The sequence below is a fragment of the Hydra vulgaris genome, chromosome 04 (assembly GCF_038396675.1).
Source record: "Hydra vulgaris chromosome 04, alternate assembly HydraT2T_AEP".
NCBI classification, from domain to species: Eukaryota; Metazoa; Cnidaria; class Hydrozoa; order Anthoathecata; family Hydridae; genus Hydra; species Hydra vulgaris.
This window is the reverse complement of record NC_088923.1, coordinates 13,473,963-13,497,093: the sequence shown is the minus strand read 5'-3', so window position 1 is coordinate 13,497,093 and position 23,131 is coordinate 13,473,963. Positions and strand designations below refer to the sequence as shown.

Sequence of the window (23,131 nt, the reverse complement as noted above, 5' to 3'; positions counted from 1 at the left end):
ATTAAATTTTTACAACTTTTATGTCAACTACATCATCATTACTCTTCACATATTGATTTTGCTATTGTTAAAGCAAACGGTATCCAATGACAACCAACCAAATGCTAAAAATTCAAGAATTAGTTTGAAGATGATATTCAACTCGTGCAAAAAACCAAATAACGATTAATAATTTTTACACTGACCACAAATATTATTTTTAATTACATTATTAATAAACCCACGATTACCATTATTTGTAATGATCATTCTCTTTTATACTTTTTATTTTATTTCGGTACGCTTAGTTAAAAACAGCAGGAAGATATGTCGAGCAGAACAAGAGTCCTGCTTCATACCCTTATTGAAGGTTTTTTTTAATTTTTAAGTTTCATTTTATAAAAGGTTTTATAAAAGCTTTAAAATGCTAATAAAAATATTAGAATAATTTATTTATGCTATAATAAACATATTCAAAAAAAGCACTATTTCAATATTTGAAAAAACTTTTAAAAAACTTTTCCTTTTGGGTTGCCATAAAGTACGTACGAAGTTATGGGTTTCCATAAAGTACGTTTGAAGTTATTTTTTATAAACTTTTCTGGTTTTTGAAAGTTCATTCAAAAATTTAATAAAGCAAAAGAGAGCACAACCACAACTGATGTAAATAACACTATCCTAGATAACACACGTACATCGGCCCGACGTCTTGCCGATGTCTTTTATATCAGCTGTAGATCGGCATCGTTTTACTTCATCGGGCCGATGTTCGCCCGATATGCAAAATTAATTTACTAATGTTCCATCGCTTAAAGACGTCGGCTTGATGTCTGCGAAAGTATAGTAAAATTATCTGCAACTTGAATGTTTATTGTGCACAAACCTAACGATACTAATGACGATCATAACAATGCTCATGTGCGCTCATAATGACGCATTTCATATATTTGAGGTTTTCTAAACCCACGTTTGTATATTTTAGCAGAAATAAATTCGTTTGTATATTTTTAGCTGAAATAAATAACATTAAACAAAACACATTTGTTTATCGTTTGTTAAAAAAAAAATTGTTTTGCGTATTTTAAAACACGTTTGTATATTTTTTACTAAACACGTTTTTAACATGTTGTGCTTGGCCTCCTAAATCTACACCAATTCATATGATTGTAAAGGCAGTCAAGTCATTGCAAATACCTGAAACAGATTGGTTACAGTTTACTGTCAAGTGTCTTGGAGTATATGGTTAGTATACTTGTCTACTTTTTTTTATCAATTTAAATTTATTGCAAAAGCCATTGTTACATCTACTTAGCTGTTGTGAGTATTTTGTGGCAATGTTATATACAATTAAATAGTCTATTCGCAGCTAATGTCACATAAATGTCTTCACAGCATTATTAAAATCATTTAATGGCATTTCTATGTTTATTTTTAATTAAATGTATATATTTTTTATTATTAAATATAATATATAATATAATAAAACATTTGGTATACTAAAAAAAAAATTTGCATTATTTTAAATTTTTTTATTTTATTTTAAAGAAGAATACGAGACTGCTAGGAAAAAAGCCAAGAAGGGAGAGATAACATCTGATTTAGATACAGCTACATCTGACACAGAAAAGATGAAATCTGAAAAACGAAAGAAAATGATTGTTGATGATTTTCCTAATGAATGATGTCGATATAAATACCCGATATATGAATATGAATAACGTACGCTTAAGCATTGATGTTGGTCAAGTAACGTCAAAAAAGAAACCAAAGATTAATAAAGATAATTTTGATAATTTTGATTTTCAGATTTCTAATAAATGTATTCTGAAAAATAAATCCGATACTAAAAAGCTTTTACTGCCCCCTCAACCACCCCTTAGATATGCATCTGATCAGTCATCTTATCAGAACAATTGTCAGTTTGAATCTCGTATGGCATCAACTTTAGCACCTGAACAACCTGTTTTACGACATAAACCACCTTTTAATACCGCAAGATTCCATTCTGCAGATACACAAATAATGCATAACTCAACTATGCATTTGAATTCTATGGAATCTAGTTACAATAGCCACGAAATAGCCAATCAGAAATCATATAATGATGAAAAAGAGCCACAAGATTTTATTTCTAAAATTTCAAGTGATTTTAGAACACCTCAATCGAAAACTACAAATTATCTACCACGCACTGAACAGGCAGTTTATGGTAATTTATATGTTGTTTATAAAGTTTATTCAAAAAACTTGTATTAACACTTGTAATAAATAATAATGTGTGATAAAATATCGAGGATCAATTAAATTAGTTAAGTAGCAGAAGTAGTTAGGAAATAAATCTGGTTTTATTAAATTTAAATTTGTTATTTAGTTAATTAAAATATTTTTGACTATTAAATTTAATTTTAAAAAGTACCATTATTAGGATGATAAAAATCTATAATTTGTAATTGATGGTTATAATTTATAGGTGATGTAATTAAGTTGCTTGTGGAAGTTAAAAAGCAGAATGATGACATAAAGGCTCAAATTCAATATCTTTCACACCAACAAAATGTGATTTTGAAGCATCTTGATTTACAAGTTCAGGGAGTTAATTCAAAGTTGCCCGAAAATTTAAATTTGCCATTGCAAACATTCGAACAAGTGCAAAGTTTTGAAAAAAAATTGAGACTATCCGCACTAGACAAGTTACAATTAGTAAGTTTTTTAATATAGTGACAAACTTTTAACATTTCTAGTGTAAGTTTAAATTATATAATTTCTTTAGACTCAACATCTGGGTCTTCAATGAGGTGCTACAGTGAAGGAAACTGTCAGAAGAGTTATGAAAATGGTCATGACTGATGAATTGGCTAACAAATTTAATTTCATGGGCCATGGAAACAAACACGCCTTTTCAGCCCTTCATATTAAGGACATTGTTTGTGGTTAGTAAACACTTCTAATCCTATTATTTGAGTTAATTGATATTTTTTGTTATTACTGTTTGTAAAAGAGTATCTTTGACGTTAGACTGGTTTGCATATAGTGTAAATTGATATAAAATTAAACATGATTTACTAAAAGTGGAAGTTTCCTCAACTATTATGCATTGTTGCATAACAGTTATATTTTTTAGAAACATTGCATGAAATTGTTTGGTTATATTGAGTTAAGCATATACTATACATAACAATAGTTCCACACATTTTGTGCATACACTATATGCCAAATGGCGTATGCTGATTTGTGACCGGTTCTTAATCTTTTAAAGGAGTTGCGCTAAGTATTATTAAAGTAAATTTTGATTGAACACAGTGTGATTTTAGTAGTATTTGTTTGATTAGTGATTTTAGTAGTGCAAGTTGTTTGTGTTGAATATGAGGTGATTAAAGTATATTTGTATAAATTTGTATAAATTTGTATAAATTTGTATAAATTTGTATATTGTACAGATTCTGCTCGTGCAAATACCATGACAAAAGATGCCAAAAATGCTGAAATTGAGTCGGCTATAAAAACGTGGCTTCGTGTTTCATCGGATAAAGGTGGAGGTCGTAAAAAATGAGCCGAAGCCAAAACTAATGCAGAAGCCTTTTAGCAATTGTTACTAAAAAAATGTTATAATTTTATTATTTCGTTTTTCAAAAAGTTTTTTTGTTTTGTTTATAAGCATACGTTGTTTTTTTTGTACATACTTAACTTCTTTATTGCTTAACTTTTTATTTTATTGGACGCGTAATTATGGTAATGTTTTACTATATTGTCAGTTATATTTTTATTTTATTATTCGATGTTATTATGTTACTAAAAATATTACTAAAAACTGTTAAATTTTATTATTTCGTTTTGTATTTTATCCAAAATATGTAAAAATTACATATGAACCAAAATGCAGACGTCGTGCCGATGTAATTTTCCCGTTTTTGTTTACGTTCTACCGATGAGCAGCCGCCCGTCAAAAAGATGTAAAAATTGCATCTTTAGTCAATCAAATACGGACGTCGCGCCGATGCCTTTTTGACATTTTTGTTTACGTCCTGCCAATGAGCAGCCGCCCATCAAAAAGATGTAAAAATTACATCTTAAGCCGATCGAATGTGGACGTCGCGCCGATATCGGCCCGATGCCTATGTGTTATCTGGGATAGTCATTAAATATTGATATTCATTAGAGTCATTTGAATAAACTCAAGTTGATTACAAAAATAGGCATGAAGTTGTTCATCAATATTTATAGTTTTATAGGTTAATAATAACCTATAGGTTATTTTAACCTATAATAATCGAACAACTATTTTATAACTGTCCTTAATAACACGTTATTGGTGGTAGCCAGTCGGTTTTCAAAATCTGTAGTATCAGTATTTTTTTATTTAAGAATGAAGGCAACGACATCAAAAGAATTGATTGGTTAAGACAAAAAACTGAGAAATATGTTATTAAAAACAAAAATGACTTTATTTCGGCAGATGATGCTGTCGAAATGTTTACATCGAAAACAACGATGTAAAACTTATTCCGTTTGCACCCATTCTATCTATTGCTGGTAGAATATTTGTTTTTAACGTAACGTAAATAAGATCTCTGGCAATGCTTTTGTATTCATTTTCTGATTTTATTTTTCAACAGATTCATATAGACGATCATTAAAGATGTAACTTTCCATTGAAACTAGTAGATACCGGAGAGTAGCAGTTTTGAATCTTAGCACATCAAATTTATTTTTAAATAAACATTGCATTTTTAAAGAGTAACGAATCTATAATATATAATACGAGAACATTTGGTTAATTTTTACTTGAGCATCCGTCTAATTTATTCCTTAAATTTTTTTTATCATGATTAGGCTTAATATAAGTACTTGGAATTTTGAATTGGAATATCATATATTCAATATGGAGAGTTATATTTGGATTTTTTTAATATATTTTTTGTTATGGTTTTAAGTTATGGTTTACTGCGTTAATTGAATTTCCAAAATTTTTTGGAAAACCGCTAAGAGAGAATTGAAAATGTTTAATTTATTTATTTTTCTAATTTGCTGTTTTGAACACATAAAGTTATTTTGCATTTAGCGCATTTATTGTAACACTATTATCTTCAAACATTTATTGTAACACTATTATCTTCAAACATTTATTGTAACACTATTATCTTCAAACATTTATTGTAACACTATTATCTTTAAACTTTTGAACAAAATGTTTAAATTGGATACATACTCAATGACTCAAGTCATATTTTACTATGAGTTGATATATTTCATGAAAAAATGTGAAAAAGTAACATAGGCCTACATTACCCCACTCAGTGGGCAGGGCCATCCCGAACGAATTAAATCGATCGTTATTAAATCTATTCTAATATGAAATGATATGAATGAAATTTTTTTTTAATTCGGTTGTTTTTTAAACTGTTTTTTTATCGGTTTCATAATTGTTTTTTTCAGAAAAGAATTGTTTTATTTGCACAAAGATTTGCGTATTTCACTCCCCGAATGTCAGGGTATAATAAAAATTTTTTTTTTATATTTTTATATACCGATTCTTATATATTTAAATACAGCTCAATATTCTCTTTAAAAAAAAAAATTTTTAAGAAATCATTTTTCCGTAAAAAAAAAAAATTAAAATTCTTAACTATTCCATTTGACCCCATTTTACTCTATTTGGGGAGAGTTTTATAGCCAAATAAAAATTTAACCGTTATTTGCTAAGGAGGTTGTCAGGGACGCGTAAACAAGTAAGGTTAAGTAAAGTTTGCTTTCCTAAAGTTAATTTTAAAGCTAAATTAAAAAACAAAAAACGTTTTTAGAATATGATTCTCTAATAAATTTTAAATAACATTAAACAAAAAAAAATTGAAAAATTTGATTTTTCTGAGAGATATACCAGCTTAATCTTAATTGCACCCCTCTAGCGCCGGCCCTGTATATTGTTCTCTATATTCGCTACAATATTCAACAAATATTTAAAACATTTTATTACTTCTATACTAAGAATTATTATTCCGTAGTAAAAAAATTTAGTTTTTAGTTTGCAACTCAACTTTGAAAAAACATATTTCTTCATAATATTTACAGAAGTAAAGAAAACAGTTAAATTCGAATAAAGAAAGTAATTTAAATAAGTGCTTTGGGTTAAAAATGGAAATTCGTTAATTCGTTTTCAGATAAAACATTCCGGTACAAAGAAGAAGAACTGGTTGGTGACACACAAAATCGAACTTTTTTAAGTTTAGTTTATAAATGTTAGAACGATTAGTACGTTCTTATTAAATTTAATGTTAACGCTTCAATTTATTATATCAAAGTACAAAAAAGTCATAGTAAAAGAAAACTTTTCTTTTTTTAGTTAAACATTAAAATGGAAATACTCGAAAGCGAAAGAAAAAATTCAAAAATTTATTACCAAAATGTTACTATTATATATATTATTATAAATGTTATATATAAATATTGTATATATATTATATATAAATATTTATATATGTTACGTATAAATATTATATATATGTTATATATAAATATTATATATATGTTATATATATAATATTATATGTTATATATATAATATTATATGTTAATGTTATATATATTATATATATGTTATATATGTTATATATATATATAATATATATGTTATATGTTATATATATATAATATTATATGTTATATATATATAATATTATAATTATATTATATTATATATATAATATTATATTTATATAATAAACATATCTTATATTATATATAATATATATAATATATTATATATAATATATATTTTATAAAATATATAATATATATAATATATTATATTTAATATATTATATATAATATATAATATATAATATATTATATTAATATATATAATATATTAAACATTATTATATTTATATATTATATATATAATATTATATGTTATATATATATAATATTATATGTTATATATATATATAATATAATTATATATGTTATATATATATAATATATGTTATATATATAATATTATATGTTAATGTTATATATATATATTATATATATGTTATATATATATATATAATATTATATATTATATATATGTTAAATATATAAATATTATATATATGTTATATATAAATATTTATAATGTTATATATAAATATTATATATATGTTATATATAAATATTATATATAAATATTATATATATTAATATAAATGTTACTATTATATATTTATTACCAATATGTTACTATTATCGTAAAGACAAAAAAGCAACAGAATCGTATGGCGGCGGTTTCAAATGTAAGGATGAATTTTGTAGAAGTCGTGCAACAAGTGAACCAAGCCAAAGGTTAGTACAAATAACGCCGCATAACCATTTGCCAGATTTTGAAAAAAAATAAATTTTAAAATTAAAACAATCAATAAAACGAGCTGCTGAAACTACAAGTGGAAGTTTGCGAGATATTTTTTACCAAGAAACTACTAGTAACCAATCAGCACATCACGTTTCTTTTGGAATGATGGAAAGCACTATGTATCGCAGACGTAGATCAGTGCAGCCGCAATTACCAGCCAATTGCGGGGAATTAGACAACTCTTTGAGAGTTAACAACATAAGTAAGATTTTAGACGGGACCGATTTTTACAAAGTAAAACGTATAAATACGTTATAAAAACGTATAAATACGGTACGTTCGTATAAATAACGATTATGCTCACATATTTATCTGGAAAACAGTCGTTGCTTCACCGACTGATTTGCACGTTGACGAAACATTTAAGGTAGTTCCAAATTTGTTTGTGGTGTCATTAAGTAAAAATGACTTCGCAAAATGTCAACGTTTAATGACCTATATGGAAACATTTTGGATTGGGCGTATTGGCAGTAATAAAATTTTTGTTTTTGGTTGTCCCAGAAGAACGAACTCTGATCAAGAAAGCTTCCATGCTTCGCTTTTAAAACGAATAAAGATTGCTCATCCAAACATTTGGGATTTTATAAGTAAATATATATATATATACAGTATTGGACAAAACATTTGCAACCAACATCGAACAATGCTAAAAAGTGTTCCTAATTTTACATGTCTTAAAAACGAAACGAACTATACTACCACAGCAAATAGTTCAGGAGTCTGGAGTCATAGCATGCCATGACATGAGCAATCAGCTGACAGGTGACAGCACACAGGCAGAATTTCGTTGACAAGTGCCATTTTGCAGCGGACAAAACAAGTGCAACTTTTTTGGTTTGTTTCATTTTTTTAAGTCTGGTCCGTGCCAAAGTCACGGAAGTTTTTTAATAATTAAAAGAAGTATCCAGAAGTTTCCACAAGTTTCCAGAAGCATGCAGAAGCATGCAGAAGCTTTCAGAAGTTTCCAGAAGAAGCATCTGGAAGCATCCAGTAGCATCCAGAAGTATCCAGAAACATTCAGAAGCATCCAGACGCATCCAGAAGCTTCCAGAAGCATCGAAAGGAAGCATCTAGAATCTTCCAGAACAGGTTCACACAGGTTCATTTTACTATATAAGAGACATGTAAATCGACATGTAATTCAGTCAGTATATGGAAGTCAATCAGTCAGTATTATCAAGACAGTTTATCGAAGTGAGTTTTATCAAAGTGTTTTATCGAAGAACATCAATACAAGAAGTGAAATGCAACAAGTGTTTCATTACATCAATACAGTGCACATCCAACCAAGACGTTGTGTTCCACAATGCATTATTGTATCATCACAAGGTAAATGTAACACGGTAAGCCTTGAGAAGCGTGGTTATTTATTTTTATTATTTTTATGACTTCAAGTGCAAAAATGGCTCCCGACAGTCTTGGATTGGAACTAAGAAAAAAAATTATTGGCGATTACGTAAGTGGAATGTCACAAAGAAGTATTTGTGATAAATATCGCGTGAAAAAATGGACCGTATCAAGACTATGTTCCAAATATCGTTCTACGGGGAAGTTGGAAGCAGATGACAATGGCGGAAGACCACGTTCCACCACTTCTAGAGAGGATTCTATGATCGTCAGATCCGTCAAGAAGGATCCCTAGATATTATCAGTCGAGATACAAAAGCAATTAGAGCTGCATTTATCAGACCGAACAATCAGACGACATGCTGTTGAAGCCGGATTGTTTTCTCGACGCCCTGCAAAGAAACCGCTGATTTCACTAAAAAACCAGAAGAAAAGACTCCTGTTTGCTACATCTCATATTGAATGGAATGAGCAAAAATGGCGAACTGTCCTGTTCAGTGATGAATCAAAGTTCGACATCATTGGGAGCGATGGCATTTGCCGTGTACGTCGATCGGCCGGAAAACGCCTCGATTTACGTTACTGCCATAAGACCGCGAAGCATAGTGGAGGCAGTGTAATGGTCTGGGGGTATTTTTCTGCTAACGGTCTAGGTCCAATACATCGAAACGATGGAATAATGGACCGTTTCATGTATAAAAATATCCTGAAAGATGATATGTTACCTCATGCTTAATCGAATATGCCAATAAAATGGGTTTTTCAGCAAGACAACGATCCGAAACACACTGCAAAAGTAGTCAAGCAGTGGTTTCAAGACAACCACCTATCGGTGATGGATTGGCTGCCTCAATCTCTAGATCTCAACCCTATCGAGAACCTGTGGGAGATCGTCAACCGCATAATTAATCGTGATGTTCGTAATAAGGATCAACTGTTTGAACAAATCCAAAAGGCCTGGGCAGCGATTCCACAAAGTTTTATTGATCACCTGATCGAATCTATGCCTCAAAGATGCAAGGCTGTGATTGACAACAAAGGATTCGACACGAAATATTGATAGCGAAATACAGCTTGGTCAACATTTTGTCGAGTTGCACTTGTTTTGTCCAGAAGGTAATCAACTTTTTTTAATACTTTTGATTAATTTATTAATTTTCGTGTACAAATAATGAACTTTGTGATGAATAAAACTTGAAGAACTTTGTCTCTAAACAGTTACATTTTTATTTCTATAAATTGAAAAAATGCTCCACTTTTATATAAAGAAACTAAATTAGCATTATTTGGTTGCACTCGTTTTGTCCGATACTATATATATATATATATATATATATATATATATATATATATATATATATATATATATATATATATATATATATATATATATATATATATATATATATATATATATAAAAATGTATCAATACCACGTGATGTAGCTATAGTGCAAAATACCTTCCAACTCGGAGAAAACTTACATAGTTCTACAGATATTGTTGGATTCACGGAGACATCAAGAGTAGTGGATGAAACTAATGTAACAACATGTCCTGTTTGTTTAGAAAATACTCCAAACTTCGCTGCTGTTCCCTGCGGACACATGGTTTTCACAATGTGTATACCACATTTACAGTTAAAATAGCCTCGTTGCCGAGCAACAGTTGTTATGTTTATACAAACATTTGCGTGATCTGCTTGATAAATGTTCATATACAAACTTTTTTGTTGAAATTTAACAGTATAGTTGTATTCAAAACTAAATTTATTTGAACTTACAAAAAAACATTTTTATTTGAACTTACAAAGAATCATAATATTTACAAATAAAATAAATAAATAATAAAACATTAAATTTGAGATTTCGAGATGCAATTTTGTTTGTCGAATAATTAAAAATTATGTTTATTATTTAAAAAAATTGTAGCCAATTAATACTATCATCAATATGAGAGTATCATTTTTACAGACCTATATGGGGCTGTTAATACGTGACAGTTTTAAGGTGGGAGGGGTATCAGAAAGTGTTACCAAATGTCACATGGGGGAGGAGGGTTAGCTTTAGTGTAACGTGACAAATTTTTAAAAATTTAAATTCTAATCACAGCGGAATCAATGAAAATGTTAGCGAAAAGTTGCAAAATTGGGTAAAAATAACGCCACGTCTCATATTGGAAAAAGGGAGGAGGTTGACAAAAAATGTCATAAAATGTCACATGGAGGAAGGGTGGGTGTCTAAAAACAGCCAAAAAGGTGTAACGTATTATTTGAACAGCCCCTAACTTAAAAACAAACTAATATTTAAATTAAATCTAAAACCAATTAAAACATTATCATAAAGGTCTTTATTCTATGTAGTAAAGTTCAAACTCCGCATAATCGCTTTGCCCGAATAGAGCTGTAACCAGGGGGTTTAGGTGGTCTAGAACCCCATAGTATTTAAAACTAACAATTTTCTTTTTAAGGAAAAGCATAATAAAAAATCTTAAAAAATCATATATTGTGATATATCAATTAATGTTTCAAAGAAAGAATGAAACTCCGCAATAGTCAATAGTCAAATGTAATCAAAAACTTTTGAATATTGATTGTTTGTGTTTCATTTAAAATAAACTGAAATTTAAAACCAGTTTAAAATAGTTTGCTTAAACTAATTTTCAACTTATTTTAGACAAACGATTTTGTACAGTTCTCACTTCACCCGCTTGCTTGTCCCACTTCTACTCACACCTACCCGCTTTACCCCAATTGCAAGGTTTCTGTAAAAAAAAAATTATATACTCGATTATAATACGCGGGAAATTTAAGGGGATTGAATCAGTGCCCAAATTGAAGGTGCTTTTGTTACAACTGTTTGGTTTTGTTTGGTTTGGTTTCGAACATCAAATAAAAAAGACATAACCGTAAAAGTAATATATAATGTCCTTCTTCGCCTCCTCTTCCCAACCTTTTCCATAATTTTAGAAAAATACCTTTTATTAGCCATAAAGTTAACAACAATAAAAAAAATTGTAATTTTATTTATGCAAAAGCAGTTTTTTGTCTGCCCGAACTAAGAAACGTACGCCAGCACCTAAAACATGGTCACAGAATAGAAAAAACCCGTTACTACAATTTGATCGACCTTATAAATATAAAAAAAGATAAAATGTTCCATGACCACTAAGGAAAAAAATTGTTTTCTCGTCAAATTAAGTGCACACAACATATTATTTCAGAAAGAACAAACTTTATGTCTACAGAAAACATGTAAAACTACTCCAGAAAAACTTGAAGAATTAACTGAGCTATTCCAGAAGAGGTGTCATGAAACCATACATAAAAACTTGTGAAAACCATATCATTTTTACTTGTCCTTAAATCTTTAAAAACTCCGGTTTGTATAGATTTTTATCTTAGTAAGATAATCTTACCACTTTAAATATAAGTTACCGAAGAGTTTACCATTATCATGAAACAAGAATTTTGGTTATGGATACTCAATAACCTTCAAAACGAGGAAACAGACTAAAATGTTTTTTGATGAAACTTCAAAACAAGGGTTCAAAGATCACATCAATAAATTTCTGGAAAAATTATAACACTACGGGTTTCAATAAATGAAAAATAATTGAAGTAAGAAGTCTTTTAAAATATGAAATTTACATTGCCTATTGTTAAGTTAATAATGCTCCAGGTATGAAGGATATGTATATATTTGAACATAATTTTAAAATTTAATTTCAAAAGACAAAAAATGAAAATTGAAAAACTGAAACGGAAAAACTGTTATGAAAAACTAAATGTAGTAAAACGCGTGAAAATGTAGTACATACTGATAAAGACCGCAAAAAATAAAAACGTGGCTGTAGTGTACATAGTGATCGATTGTATATGTGCCACAGTGTAAAAATGACTAAAAAAAAACTTCACATTTCGGAGTTAGATTATTTGTATAAATTACGACAATTAAAGTAGAAGATGTTAACGTTGTTCTGGTTGCGCTTTTTATTAGTTGCTTGAAACCATAGAATTTTAACATTGATTTTATTTCAGTGTGATCACTTGACCTCATGTAATTAACATTAGGATCTCTAATTAAAATTGTTTCTAAAAATTAGGTTAATTAGGTTTAGATATCATTACTGAAAATAAGTTAGAGAAATTGTGGCTAAGGTATTTCGAGCCATCCGGTGGGCAATATAGGGCACAAAACAATATACTCTTCGTCTTTGGAAGTATTTTTTCGAAACAAACGCTCTCTATTTCGTTGGATTTGAGATTGTTACGTCTTACCCAGTTTAATTTATTAGATATGTAAACGGCAACACATCCACCACGTCTGTTTTTACGTATGCTGCTTAGGAATGCATAACCCTCGATATGATATAGTTCAATAGGGTCCTCCTTGCTTATATGGGTTTATATGAGCGAATATGTTAATGTTTTTGTTGCAGTTAAACAAATAAATGATGCTAAATGTTCCATAGGCCACGGATATTTAAATGAAAACATTGTAAGCCTTTCATATACAGAATATTTTCAAGTTTCTCCATCACTGAAATAATATGGTTCAAATACATTGGTCCAGGTCATAGTTCTATGTCACCTGATAATAATAACATAACTCTTAGGAAAGCATGTTCTTTTAGTATAATTTTATTTTCTGGTTGGTAATGCCATAAAAATATTTGTATAAATTTCAACTCAAATTCTATAGTTTCAAGAGATGTTTCAGAATAACATATCAAATTTGAATTTTGCAATGACGTCACTTTAACAGTTATTGTAGATACACACACACACACACAACTGTGTGACGTATAGAAAGACGTCTTTAGTTTGTCCGGATACGACGTTCTCAAGCATTTTATATGAGACTAATTTAGGATGTCTAACGGAGAAGAAGTCTAATATAAATGAGTGCAGCATAGAGCCACCGAACTAGTTACATCAATTAGCCGTTTGTGCGATGAAGATCGATCCTCCTAGCACAAACAACTAATTGATGAAGCTAGGTCGGTTGCTCAACGCTACACTCATTTAACTATCATGTCTCTTCAAACCAAGAGGGGGGGGGATCAAACTTTACATGGTCATAATTTTTTTGGCATATACCCTTCGATTTGAAGAAATATTAAACTTTGATGGGTCATAAAAACCGAACATAGCAGATTATTTCTGGAAATTTTAAATTTGTAGATAAATTGAAAATAATTTAATTATGGTAAAATAATTACTTCTTTTTTATTTTTTTTTGGTTCCCAGGCTGCAATCATTACAGTACTTGGCAAAGTATCCTTATTTGACATTAACATAAACATATACATGTTTGGAATAATTAAACACTAAAAAATGAGGTCAACGCCCCCTGATGAATCGATATCGTTTATAACAAAAGACTTGAGCTCAGCTAAAATCCATATTTATCCATAAGTTTATTTATGCTTGGGTTAAGTAAAGTGTTACAAAAACGTTAGGGCATACTAAAAAAAGCACTTTGAAAGAATGCTTGTAAAAAAAAAAAAAATTTCATATCTTTTTTTCTTATTTCAATATATGGTGTCTTTGGTCTAATATGTAGAGTTAAGACATTAGAATAGAAAAAAATTGTTTCTCTGGCTTCATTTTATTTTTCATTTTGACTAATATTTGAAAAATAAAATATTACCATTTCCCTGGTAAAATTGATATGCTGAACCTAAAAATTAAGTATGGGTAATATTAAATCAGTTTTTGAATGACTAACACAATATTGGTTTTGCATGGTTTTGCTTACCTCAGGCCCAACTATGCAATGACTAAATTAACATTCAGTAATAAAATTACAATTAAAATTTTATTTTTTTGGAAGTACAAGTTGACTAAAAATGTTACATTTAAAAAAGTTGACGAACTTGATTTCCTTATAAATTAAAAGTTCATAAACTTAATGTTCAGGCCCGTGTACAGGCCTGACATATGAACATATATTGCCCGTATATGAACAACAATAGTAAATTGTTAACTATAAATATAGTTTGAAATAAATAAATAAGACATGGAAATTCATGAACTTTGCTTTAAAAGAAAAAATTTAAAATGTTTTATGTGATGCTCGGATTAATTGTAGGAACTACAACTTGATTAAATTGGTTGTCACACCATGCTTTACTCTATGTTCACTATGCATGCTCACTGGACAAGTTACAGCAATAAAGAAGAGAATAAGTCAAACTATTGAGTAGTATTTTGATAAACAAAAGCTTGTTTATCAAAACGGCAAACAACTTGTAAATATTTTATATAAAGAATATTATAGACATTGTGTGGAGTAACCTCGTAATTCATTGGAAAGTTCAACAATTTCTTTTAATACTTTTATTAACAAAGACTGTAACACGAGCCCACTACCGGGCCTAACCAACTTTGGAAAAAACGTTTATTAAGGCCCAATTTATTAGGAGCCTTTGATAAAAAAAGATCTAAACGGCTTTGTGGCATTGAGGCCACTAAGCCTTATAGAAGCCTCACTAAGGTGTCCCGTTCCCGCACAGTTTTTGAACGACAATACCAACTTTTAAATTGAGTTTTAGACAAAGAAAATAATAATATTTACTGAGTACTTTTTAAAAATAAAAAAATTCAAGAGTCCCCCAATAAGAAAAAGTTGAAAAATCTATTCGGTACACTTATGCTACCGCCCTCTTATTCCAAAATTTTCAAATTTTTTCGGCGCACTTATGCCAGTTCGCACTTATGCCGCACTTATGCCAGTTTTTGCAATTGATTCGCACTTAAGCCAGTTCGCACTTATCCCAATTCGCACTTATGCCAATGTTAGCAAATTCTTTCGGCGCACTTATGCTAATTTGCGCTTGTGCCAGTTCGCACTTATGCCAGTTTTTGCGATTGGTTCGCACTTATGCCAGTTCGCACTTATGCTAGTTCGCACTTATGCCAATGTTTGCAAATTCTTTTGGCGCACTTATGCCAGTTCGCGCTTGTGCCAGTTCGCACTTATGCCAGTTTTTGCAATTGATTCGCACTTATGCCAGTTCGCACTTGTGCCAATGTTTGCAAGTTCTTTTGGCGCACTTATGCCAGTTCACGTTTGTGCTAGTTCGCACTTATGCCAGTTTTTGCAAGTGATTCGCACTTATGCCAGTTCGCACTTGTGCCAGTTCACACTTATGCCAGTTCGCACTTATGCCAGTCGCACTTATGCAGATTCGCAGTTATGAAATTCGCACTTATTCAGTCGCCCCAATGTATATAACCTAACATTGATTTAATATATATAAATCAGTGTTGATCCAATGTATGTAAAAACATCGCAAAAGTTTGATTTTTTTTTACAATCTAAACCCAACGTTGATCCAATGTTATTAGCCCGTTGTTGATTCGATGTGTATAAACCAACGTTGATTCAATGTATATACTAAGGTTGTTCACGGAAGCAAAGGTTGAATTTTCGATAAAAAAAAAGTTTTCGAAACTCTATTTTTGTTTCCGTAAGTTCGAAATAATTTCAAACTAATTAATTTTGCATCGAAACGATTTTTTTATTTCGAAATTGTAAAGTTTGCTTCGAAATATTATTTTGATTTCGAAATTCTGAAAATATTACCGAAACAATTATTCACCTTCGAAATTCTAAAATTTGCTGCGAAACATTTTTGAGATTTCGAAATTCTAAAAATAATATTGAAACAATTTTTCACTTTCGAAATTCTAAAATTTGCTTCGAAATATTTTTTCAGGGATTAGAACGATTCTTTTGCAGGGATAAGAACCCTCAGGATATGATATTTTGTGACATTTTGTGGAAAAGGGAGGAGGGGGATCTGAAAAATTTTTTGCTTGACATAATTTGCAAATGACCCCTTACATCTACACGGTGAAATGTTTCATATAAAATATTAGCTCTCTCATAGTGAATAAAACCTACCTATAGCAAAAGCTACTTAAGTGTTTTTGTTTACAATTTAAATTGTAAATTCAAAACTGTATTTGGTTAAACTATAGTTTATTAGTCGAAATGTGAGGGGGGGGGGGAGAGTAATAAAAGAAATCAAGTAATTTATGTCTGTTTTATATATTTTTAAATTATATAACTTAAATGTTAATGAAACAAAACAATATGAACGCCAAGAAGGATAAATTTTGGTAGGTCCAAATGATTTAATATTGTGAAAAAGTCCTTCTGATTTCTTGATAAATATAAAACAAATATAAGTCTAAAATAGTAAAATAAAAGTAAATATAAATTTTAAAATGAACTATTTAAATATGAAGGGTCTCACAATTTAATTATCTTTAGAGCCCTAAAGAACGGAACGGATCGGCACTGTATATCGGATCGATATTGTATGAGAATCTTTTTAATAATCACATGTCAAGACTGCTAAAAAAAAACAAAAAAAAAACACATAACTATAAAGTTTTTTAATATAATAATTATTGTCATATGTTATGAAGTTGTTTAATAATGCAGGGCCGTCAGGAAAAATCTTTGGACCATAAAAAGGCAGCTGCCATAAAGCATGCGGAAAAAGTTTTTTTTGGCGAGCGCTCGTTAAATGATCAGTCGTAAACCCAGAAATACAGAAGCTAACTAACAATATTTTGTATTTGAGTTAATTGGGATATCGTAAAAAAGAAATTTGTATTTTTGATTATTTATTATTTATAAAAATACTAAAGAAATGAAAAGATAATATAAATAAAATGTTAATATAGTAAAAATAGAGAAAAAGTATACAAAAATAGCGTACGATGAAAATAATATTATCTTTACAAACACACACCCAATGAATCTTTCCCAACCTCTTTTCAGGCCTGGTTGTTTGTATATAATTTTTTAGATACTATATTAGAACTAAGAATCGGCAAGTTACTTACTGGTAACATTACGAATTGTTAACTTAGGCGGAATTTAATTCTAGTTACCATACATAATTACCGGAAGACGTTGTGAAGCTACTTTCAGTGTATTATAAGTTACTCTTGAGTACTTTTAGTTGTTCTCAAGTGACCGCAGATACCAGTACCGGTAACTAAAAGTTATTTTTTTGGAAGTTGCTGAAATCCTCAAACCCTTAATAGAACTTCAAGAGAGTAAACAAAAAACTTAGTGCTTGATTAGGAGATTTTAATTTTTTAAATTAATATAAAAGAAAGGGGGGTAAATATTTTATTCCGGCTCTGAAAAAACTACATTATATTCAACAGTCATATTTGCTTTTGTTAACAAAATAAAATTAAAAAGATTTAAAATGTTCAATCAAATAAAAAGATATTAAAAATGCATGTATAAGTACTATTATTCGACTAAATCGACTTTTAGTCGATTAGTAGATAATCCAAAGTCAATTAGATCCACTATTAGATTTTTCAAAGTCGACTAATTTCGACTAGTTGACTTTTAGTCGATATAGTCGAAGTCGATAGCAACACTACTTTAAACACTTTTTAATTTTAAATTTGCATAGCGTAAGTTTAAACCTTAGATTTATAATTTACATAAAAGTTCGTGCGCTTTTCCTAGAGGATATAGTTATGACGTTTAAAAGTTGTAATATGCAATTCCCTAAGGGCCTCTAACGCAAGTATAAGAAATCATTGTTGCAACGTAAACGGCTAATTACTCTCTAGTGGTTATTTAGATGAGATTGGTCATCAGTAAGTAAAAACAGCTACCTCGGTGTGACTTGTCATTTTATTGACAAAAATATGATTCTGGTTGACCGAAACCTGGATGTTAGGTTTATGTCTGAAGTGAAAACAGCTGAATATTTATTTAATAGGTTAAACGAAATCTTCAGTGAATGGTCAATCAGTATTATGATTTTTGCACTAGCTACTGACTCAGGTGCAAACATTTTCTCTGCAGTAAATAAATTTGATGATAATGTTTTTAAGATTCCATGTGCTGGTCATCTTTTGAATCTTGTGGTTAACGATCTTCTAAACACGAGAGATATAAAAGTAAAAAAATCAAAAAATGGTTCAAAGCGTTACAAAGTAAAGGATTACGACGGTAATGGAAAATTAAAGAAATTACAGAAAATGAAGTTGAAGAAATTGAAAAAATGAACGAAGGCAAATTGGAAACCGCCAAGGTAATTTCATCCTGTAGGCACATTGTTGGTTCATTTAAGCATTCGGAGATGTTACAAAAAAAGTTAAGAGAAGTTCAAGAAACACTTCGATATGAAACTAAAATAAAGTTAGTACAGGATATAGCTATTCGCTGGAATAGCCAATTCGATATGATTGAATCTAAATTAACTAATAAAACTGCGTTGGATATGATAAGCATCGAATACCAAAATATAAAAGACTATCTTCCCACTGCTAATGAGTTTAGCGTGCTGGAGGATTTATGTGATTTATTACACCCAATTAAAGAGCTAACAAAACTTTTTAGCGGAAAGAAATATGTTACAGTAACATTTCTGTTTCCAACATTGTATTCTCTACTAAATGGAATACTTGAATCGCAACCCATTTTTACAGAACTAGTTAAGACTTTTCAAAAGGAATTATTAAGGTCTCAAAAAGGCGTTTTAAATACATTTTTGCTAATGATTTTTTCTTAGCAGCTACTTTTAATTGATTTCAAATTTCGTAAATTTGAGTTTATCATAAAATAAGATCGATAGATATGAATCCATTACAAAGGCAAAAATGTTTATAAAAACATTTTATGAAGTGCATCTAAAAGAATCCGAAGAAATCGATATAACAATTGAAACAAATTGTTTAAATAACATTTTAAACTCATCAAACAGCTTAACTGACAATACCATAAAAACATTTCAGGAATCGTCAACGCCACCGTTTGCAAATACTACTACTTTCGTTAATAACAAAAGACGAAAGCCAATCAACTTAATTGAACTTGTAACAGATAAAGCATGTTGTCATTTAATTGAAAACAATGATAAACTTGAAAAAGAAATAAACAATTACAGTCTGCAATACTTTCGGAGCTACGAAAATAGTGCCATCGAATTTTTCCAAGCTAATCAAAAGTTGTTCCCGGTTTTGACACAAATTGCACGGGTAATATTTTTAGTTCCAGTGCCATCAGAATGCTTATTTAGTTCAACCGATTTAATAGGTACGGAGCTACGGAACCGGCTGGCGCCGAGCTTATTGAAGCAGTTAGTTTTTATTAAAGAAAACAAATAATGAAAAACATTTCTTTATCAAATAATGTTAAAAGAGTTCGAATTGAACTGAAATTTGTTTTCATTTATAATTCTTAGTAACTTAAAACACTTGTATTCTTTTTTGTTCATCTGATGAGCGTTTTAACAAAAAGCTTAATTAATGACAAGTTGTTTTCTTTCCAGTCTTTATTTTCTTTTCCTGTCTGGAAAAAACATTAGTATTCAATTATTGAGCTGCCATCAGGGCAGGCGCTAGTATGTGTCACGTGGTGGGGTGCAATTAAAATTTTTGCTAAGTAAAAAATAAGGTCCTTGTTTTTTGAAATTCGACGACTGACTGGTCTAAAACGTCTACATTTGCCGGCTTATTTAAAAGGGTAAATTTTTCCGACTAAATGCACAAAAATTCATTGAGGAGGAAAGGGGTGTGAATAATTTTGAATTTAAGTTATCTTTCCCCGTCACTGAATGGTTTAGAATTTGTAAATAAAGAGACTAAATTCACAGCTTGTAACAGTAGCATTTACTGTAAAGATAGTGCCTCTTTTTAACAAATCTTGTTGTCCAACGAACTAATAATAAATTTGTTTTTTGTTTTTTTTTCCTAATTTGTCAAGAAACTGGTTAAGTTTTTTAGATGTTTTGAATCATGGTGCCTCCTTAAATTATATTCTTTGCACACTAAAACAGATTCATTACATACTAAACATACTGGCACCAAACTAAATTTACCAAAATAGTATTATTTTGCCATATATACATTAATATATATATATATATATATATATATATATATATATATATATATATATATATATATATATATATATATGTATATATATATATATATATATATATATATATATATATATATATATATATATATATATATATATATATATATATATATAACAAAAGGTCTACCTGCTGAAACACCTCGTGGTAAATTATTTAGGCGCACGGTTATTTCAATTATAATATTATATATTAATATTGAAATATAATAAAATAAAATAATATTAATAAAATAAAATATAATGTGTTAAAATTACTTTTAGAATAAATTTAACTTTCCAAAATTCTTTTTTTTTTCTTCCTGAAATTAATTAAACTTTTCGAAATCTAATTTTATTTTCGAAATTTATTTAGGTTATCAAATATTGTTTGGTTTTTTTCGAAATTAATTGCACATTTCGAAATTATTATTTTTCTTTCGAAATTAATTTCGCTTTTCGAAATCCACTTTTTTTTTTCGAAGTTAATTTCACATTTCGAAATTCTGATTTTTCTTTCGAAATTAATTTCAGTTTTCGAAATACACTTTTTTTTTTCGAAGTTAATTTCACTTTTCGAAATTCTGTTTTTTCTTTCGAAATTAATTTCACTTTTTGAAGTCCAATTTTTTATTTCGAAATTAATTTTACATTTCGAAATTACTTTTTTATTTCCGAAATTAATTTGGCTAGTTCGATTATTTTTATAAGTTTTTATAGATTTCGAAAAAAAAAGAAGTATTTCGGTACCGTTTTAATCAAAAATTTTCGAAATTTGCAATTTCGATAATGAACCCTACTGTAATGCTAAAATAAATTTTGTGACGTCACATTCGATTAACCCCCTCCCTCTCCTTGTCACAAAATTTTGCTTCCCCGCCCCCCAATTAGTGTGATGTACTTTATTGATGACCTCTTAGTATAAAATTAAATTTGTGAACTCATCTTAGAATTCTTTCAGGTTGATTAGCCTAGTCTTGATTTAAAAAATACCAAGAGAAGTCTTATTTCTTGAATTACTAGTTATTTTTTAAGGTTGGTCTTGATTCATTCAAGACTTTTCAAGACAAGATTAAAATGGTCTTGTCTCGTCTTGTCTTAGTATTGTCTTGTCTTGTCTTGCTAAAATGAGTTTAATAAGACTTTTTATTTCAAGACGCAGACCCTTATTACTTTGAGAACAACCCCATGGTGTTTTACTCTGAATGAGAACAGATCAAATTAGATGATCAGTAATCATCTATAAATTTATTACTTTTATTGTTTAAACCATTTAACTTAAATGATGATGTATTTTTATGGTTGTTCAGTCCATGTCAGCTATAAAAAAAATGATAAAATGTTTCAAGTAGAATCTCAGAACACTCTGCAACTTAAAAAAATTATCGAGAGCAGCATTTTATAAAAAAAACTTTAATGCAAAGAATAAAAAAAGCTGTTGTTTCAACTGTGTATGATTTTGTGTAATGGACTCAATAAATAGAAATGCTAAAACTGCACTTCAAGTCTATACCAGAACAGAAAACTTTTTTGTTCTTTTTCTAAACATTTTTGCTATTTACCAGACGAATAACCATCTTTTAACTATTGCTATTAAACTAATTTATTTAGTAATGTTAAATTTAACATTACTAAATAGATAGACAGTTTAATAGCTATAGTTAAAATATGGTTATTCATCTGGGGCCGTTAAGCTTAACGAAGCTTTTGTCTGAAATTTCATTACAATATTTCTAAGTAAAGAAATGACAAAAATTTATATAAATTCGTTAAAATAAAACATATACCAAAATAAAACATTTATGTTTAAAATATCATCATTTTAAATGAATTTTTTATTAATGTAATTTAAAAGAAATTTTTGACTAACGCTCCGTTAAGCTTAACGGAGAGATGAGAATACAGCCCCAGGTGAAAACCAAAAAAGTTTAGAATAGAGATTTTTATATTAATATAGAATTTTTAATAAAAGAGGATAGAATTATTTTAAATTTATCTTCTAATAAAATTATATCTAAAGCTATAAGAATAGAGCTATTCCTTTTAAAGCCTGATAAGCCCTCATCATCTGTTATGTGTGTATATATAAATATACATAGGTCAAAATAAATGTTGGACATCGCAACCCCTCGGACCATTCTTGAAACCTGCTAGAGGAGGGCAAAAAACCATTGTTAATTACTTTCCTATAAATGAATAATGGTCCGTGAGGCGCTAATATATATATATATATATATATATATATATATATATATATATATATATATATATATATATATATATATATATATATATATATATATATATATATATATATATATATATATATATATATATATATATATATATATATATATATATATATATATATATATCAGCAGTGCCGGTTATAGCACTACCAGCGTCCTGGGCAAGATTTCTACGGCGCCCCTAGCTCAATTTAATCCCATTCAAAAAAAAAGCAAAGGGTAAAATAACCAATTAGTCTCGCCCCTATATATTCG

At 29.0% G+C, this 23,131-nt stretch overlaps 1 protein-coding gene across 1 annotated transcript; it reads left to right on the top strand.

Moving 5' to 3' along the window:
• Positions 1–1,099: 1,099 nt before the first annotated feature.
• On the top strand, positions 1,100–3,800 carry LOC136078992 (uncharacterized). The gene is made up of 5 exons (XM_065794768.1): positions 1,100–1,221; positions 1,525–2,188; positions 2,450–2,679; positions 2,750–2,909; positions 3,417–3,800. Exons 2-4 carry the CDS (start codon positions 1,642–1,644, stop codon positions 2,771–2,773), a joined length of 801 nt encoding a protein of 266 aa, XP_065650840.1. The 5' UTR covers positions 1,100–1,221; positions 1,525–1,641; the 3' UTR covers positions 2,774–2,909; positions 3,417–3,800.
• Positions 3,801–23,131: the final 19,331 nt, after the last annotated feature.

What these genes read in the sequence shown, in the direction of transcription:
- LOC136078992 (XM_065794768.1), top strand. Translation starts at nt 1,642, where the DNA reads ATGATTTTCCTAATGAATGATGTCGATATAAATACCCGATATATGAAT. An exon ending in CACTGAACAGGCAGTTTATG is followed by an intron (nt 2,189 to 2,449) that starts GTAATTTATATG and finishes TATAATTTATAG; the next exon opens with GTGATGTAATTAAGTTGCTT. An exon ending in CACTAGACAAGTTACAATTA is followed by an intron (nt 2,680 to 2,749) that starts GTAAGTTTTTTA and finishes TAATTTCTTTAG; the next exon opens with ACTCAACATCTGGGTCTTCA.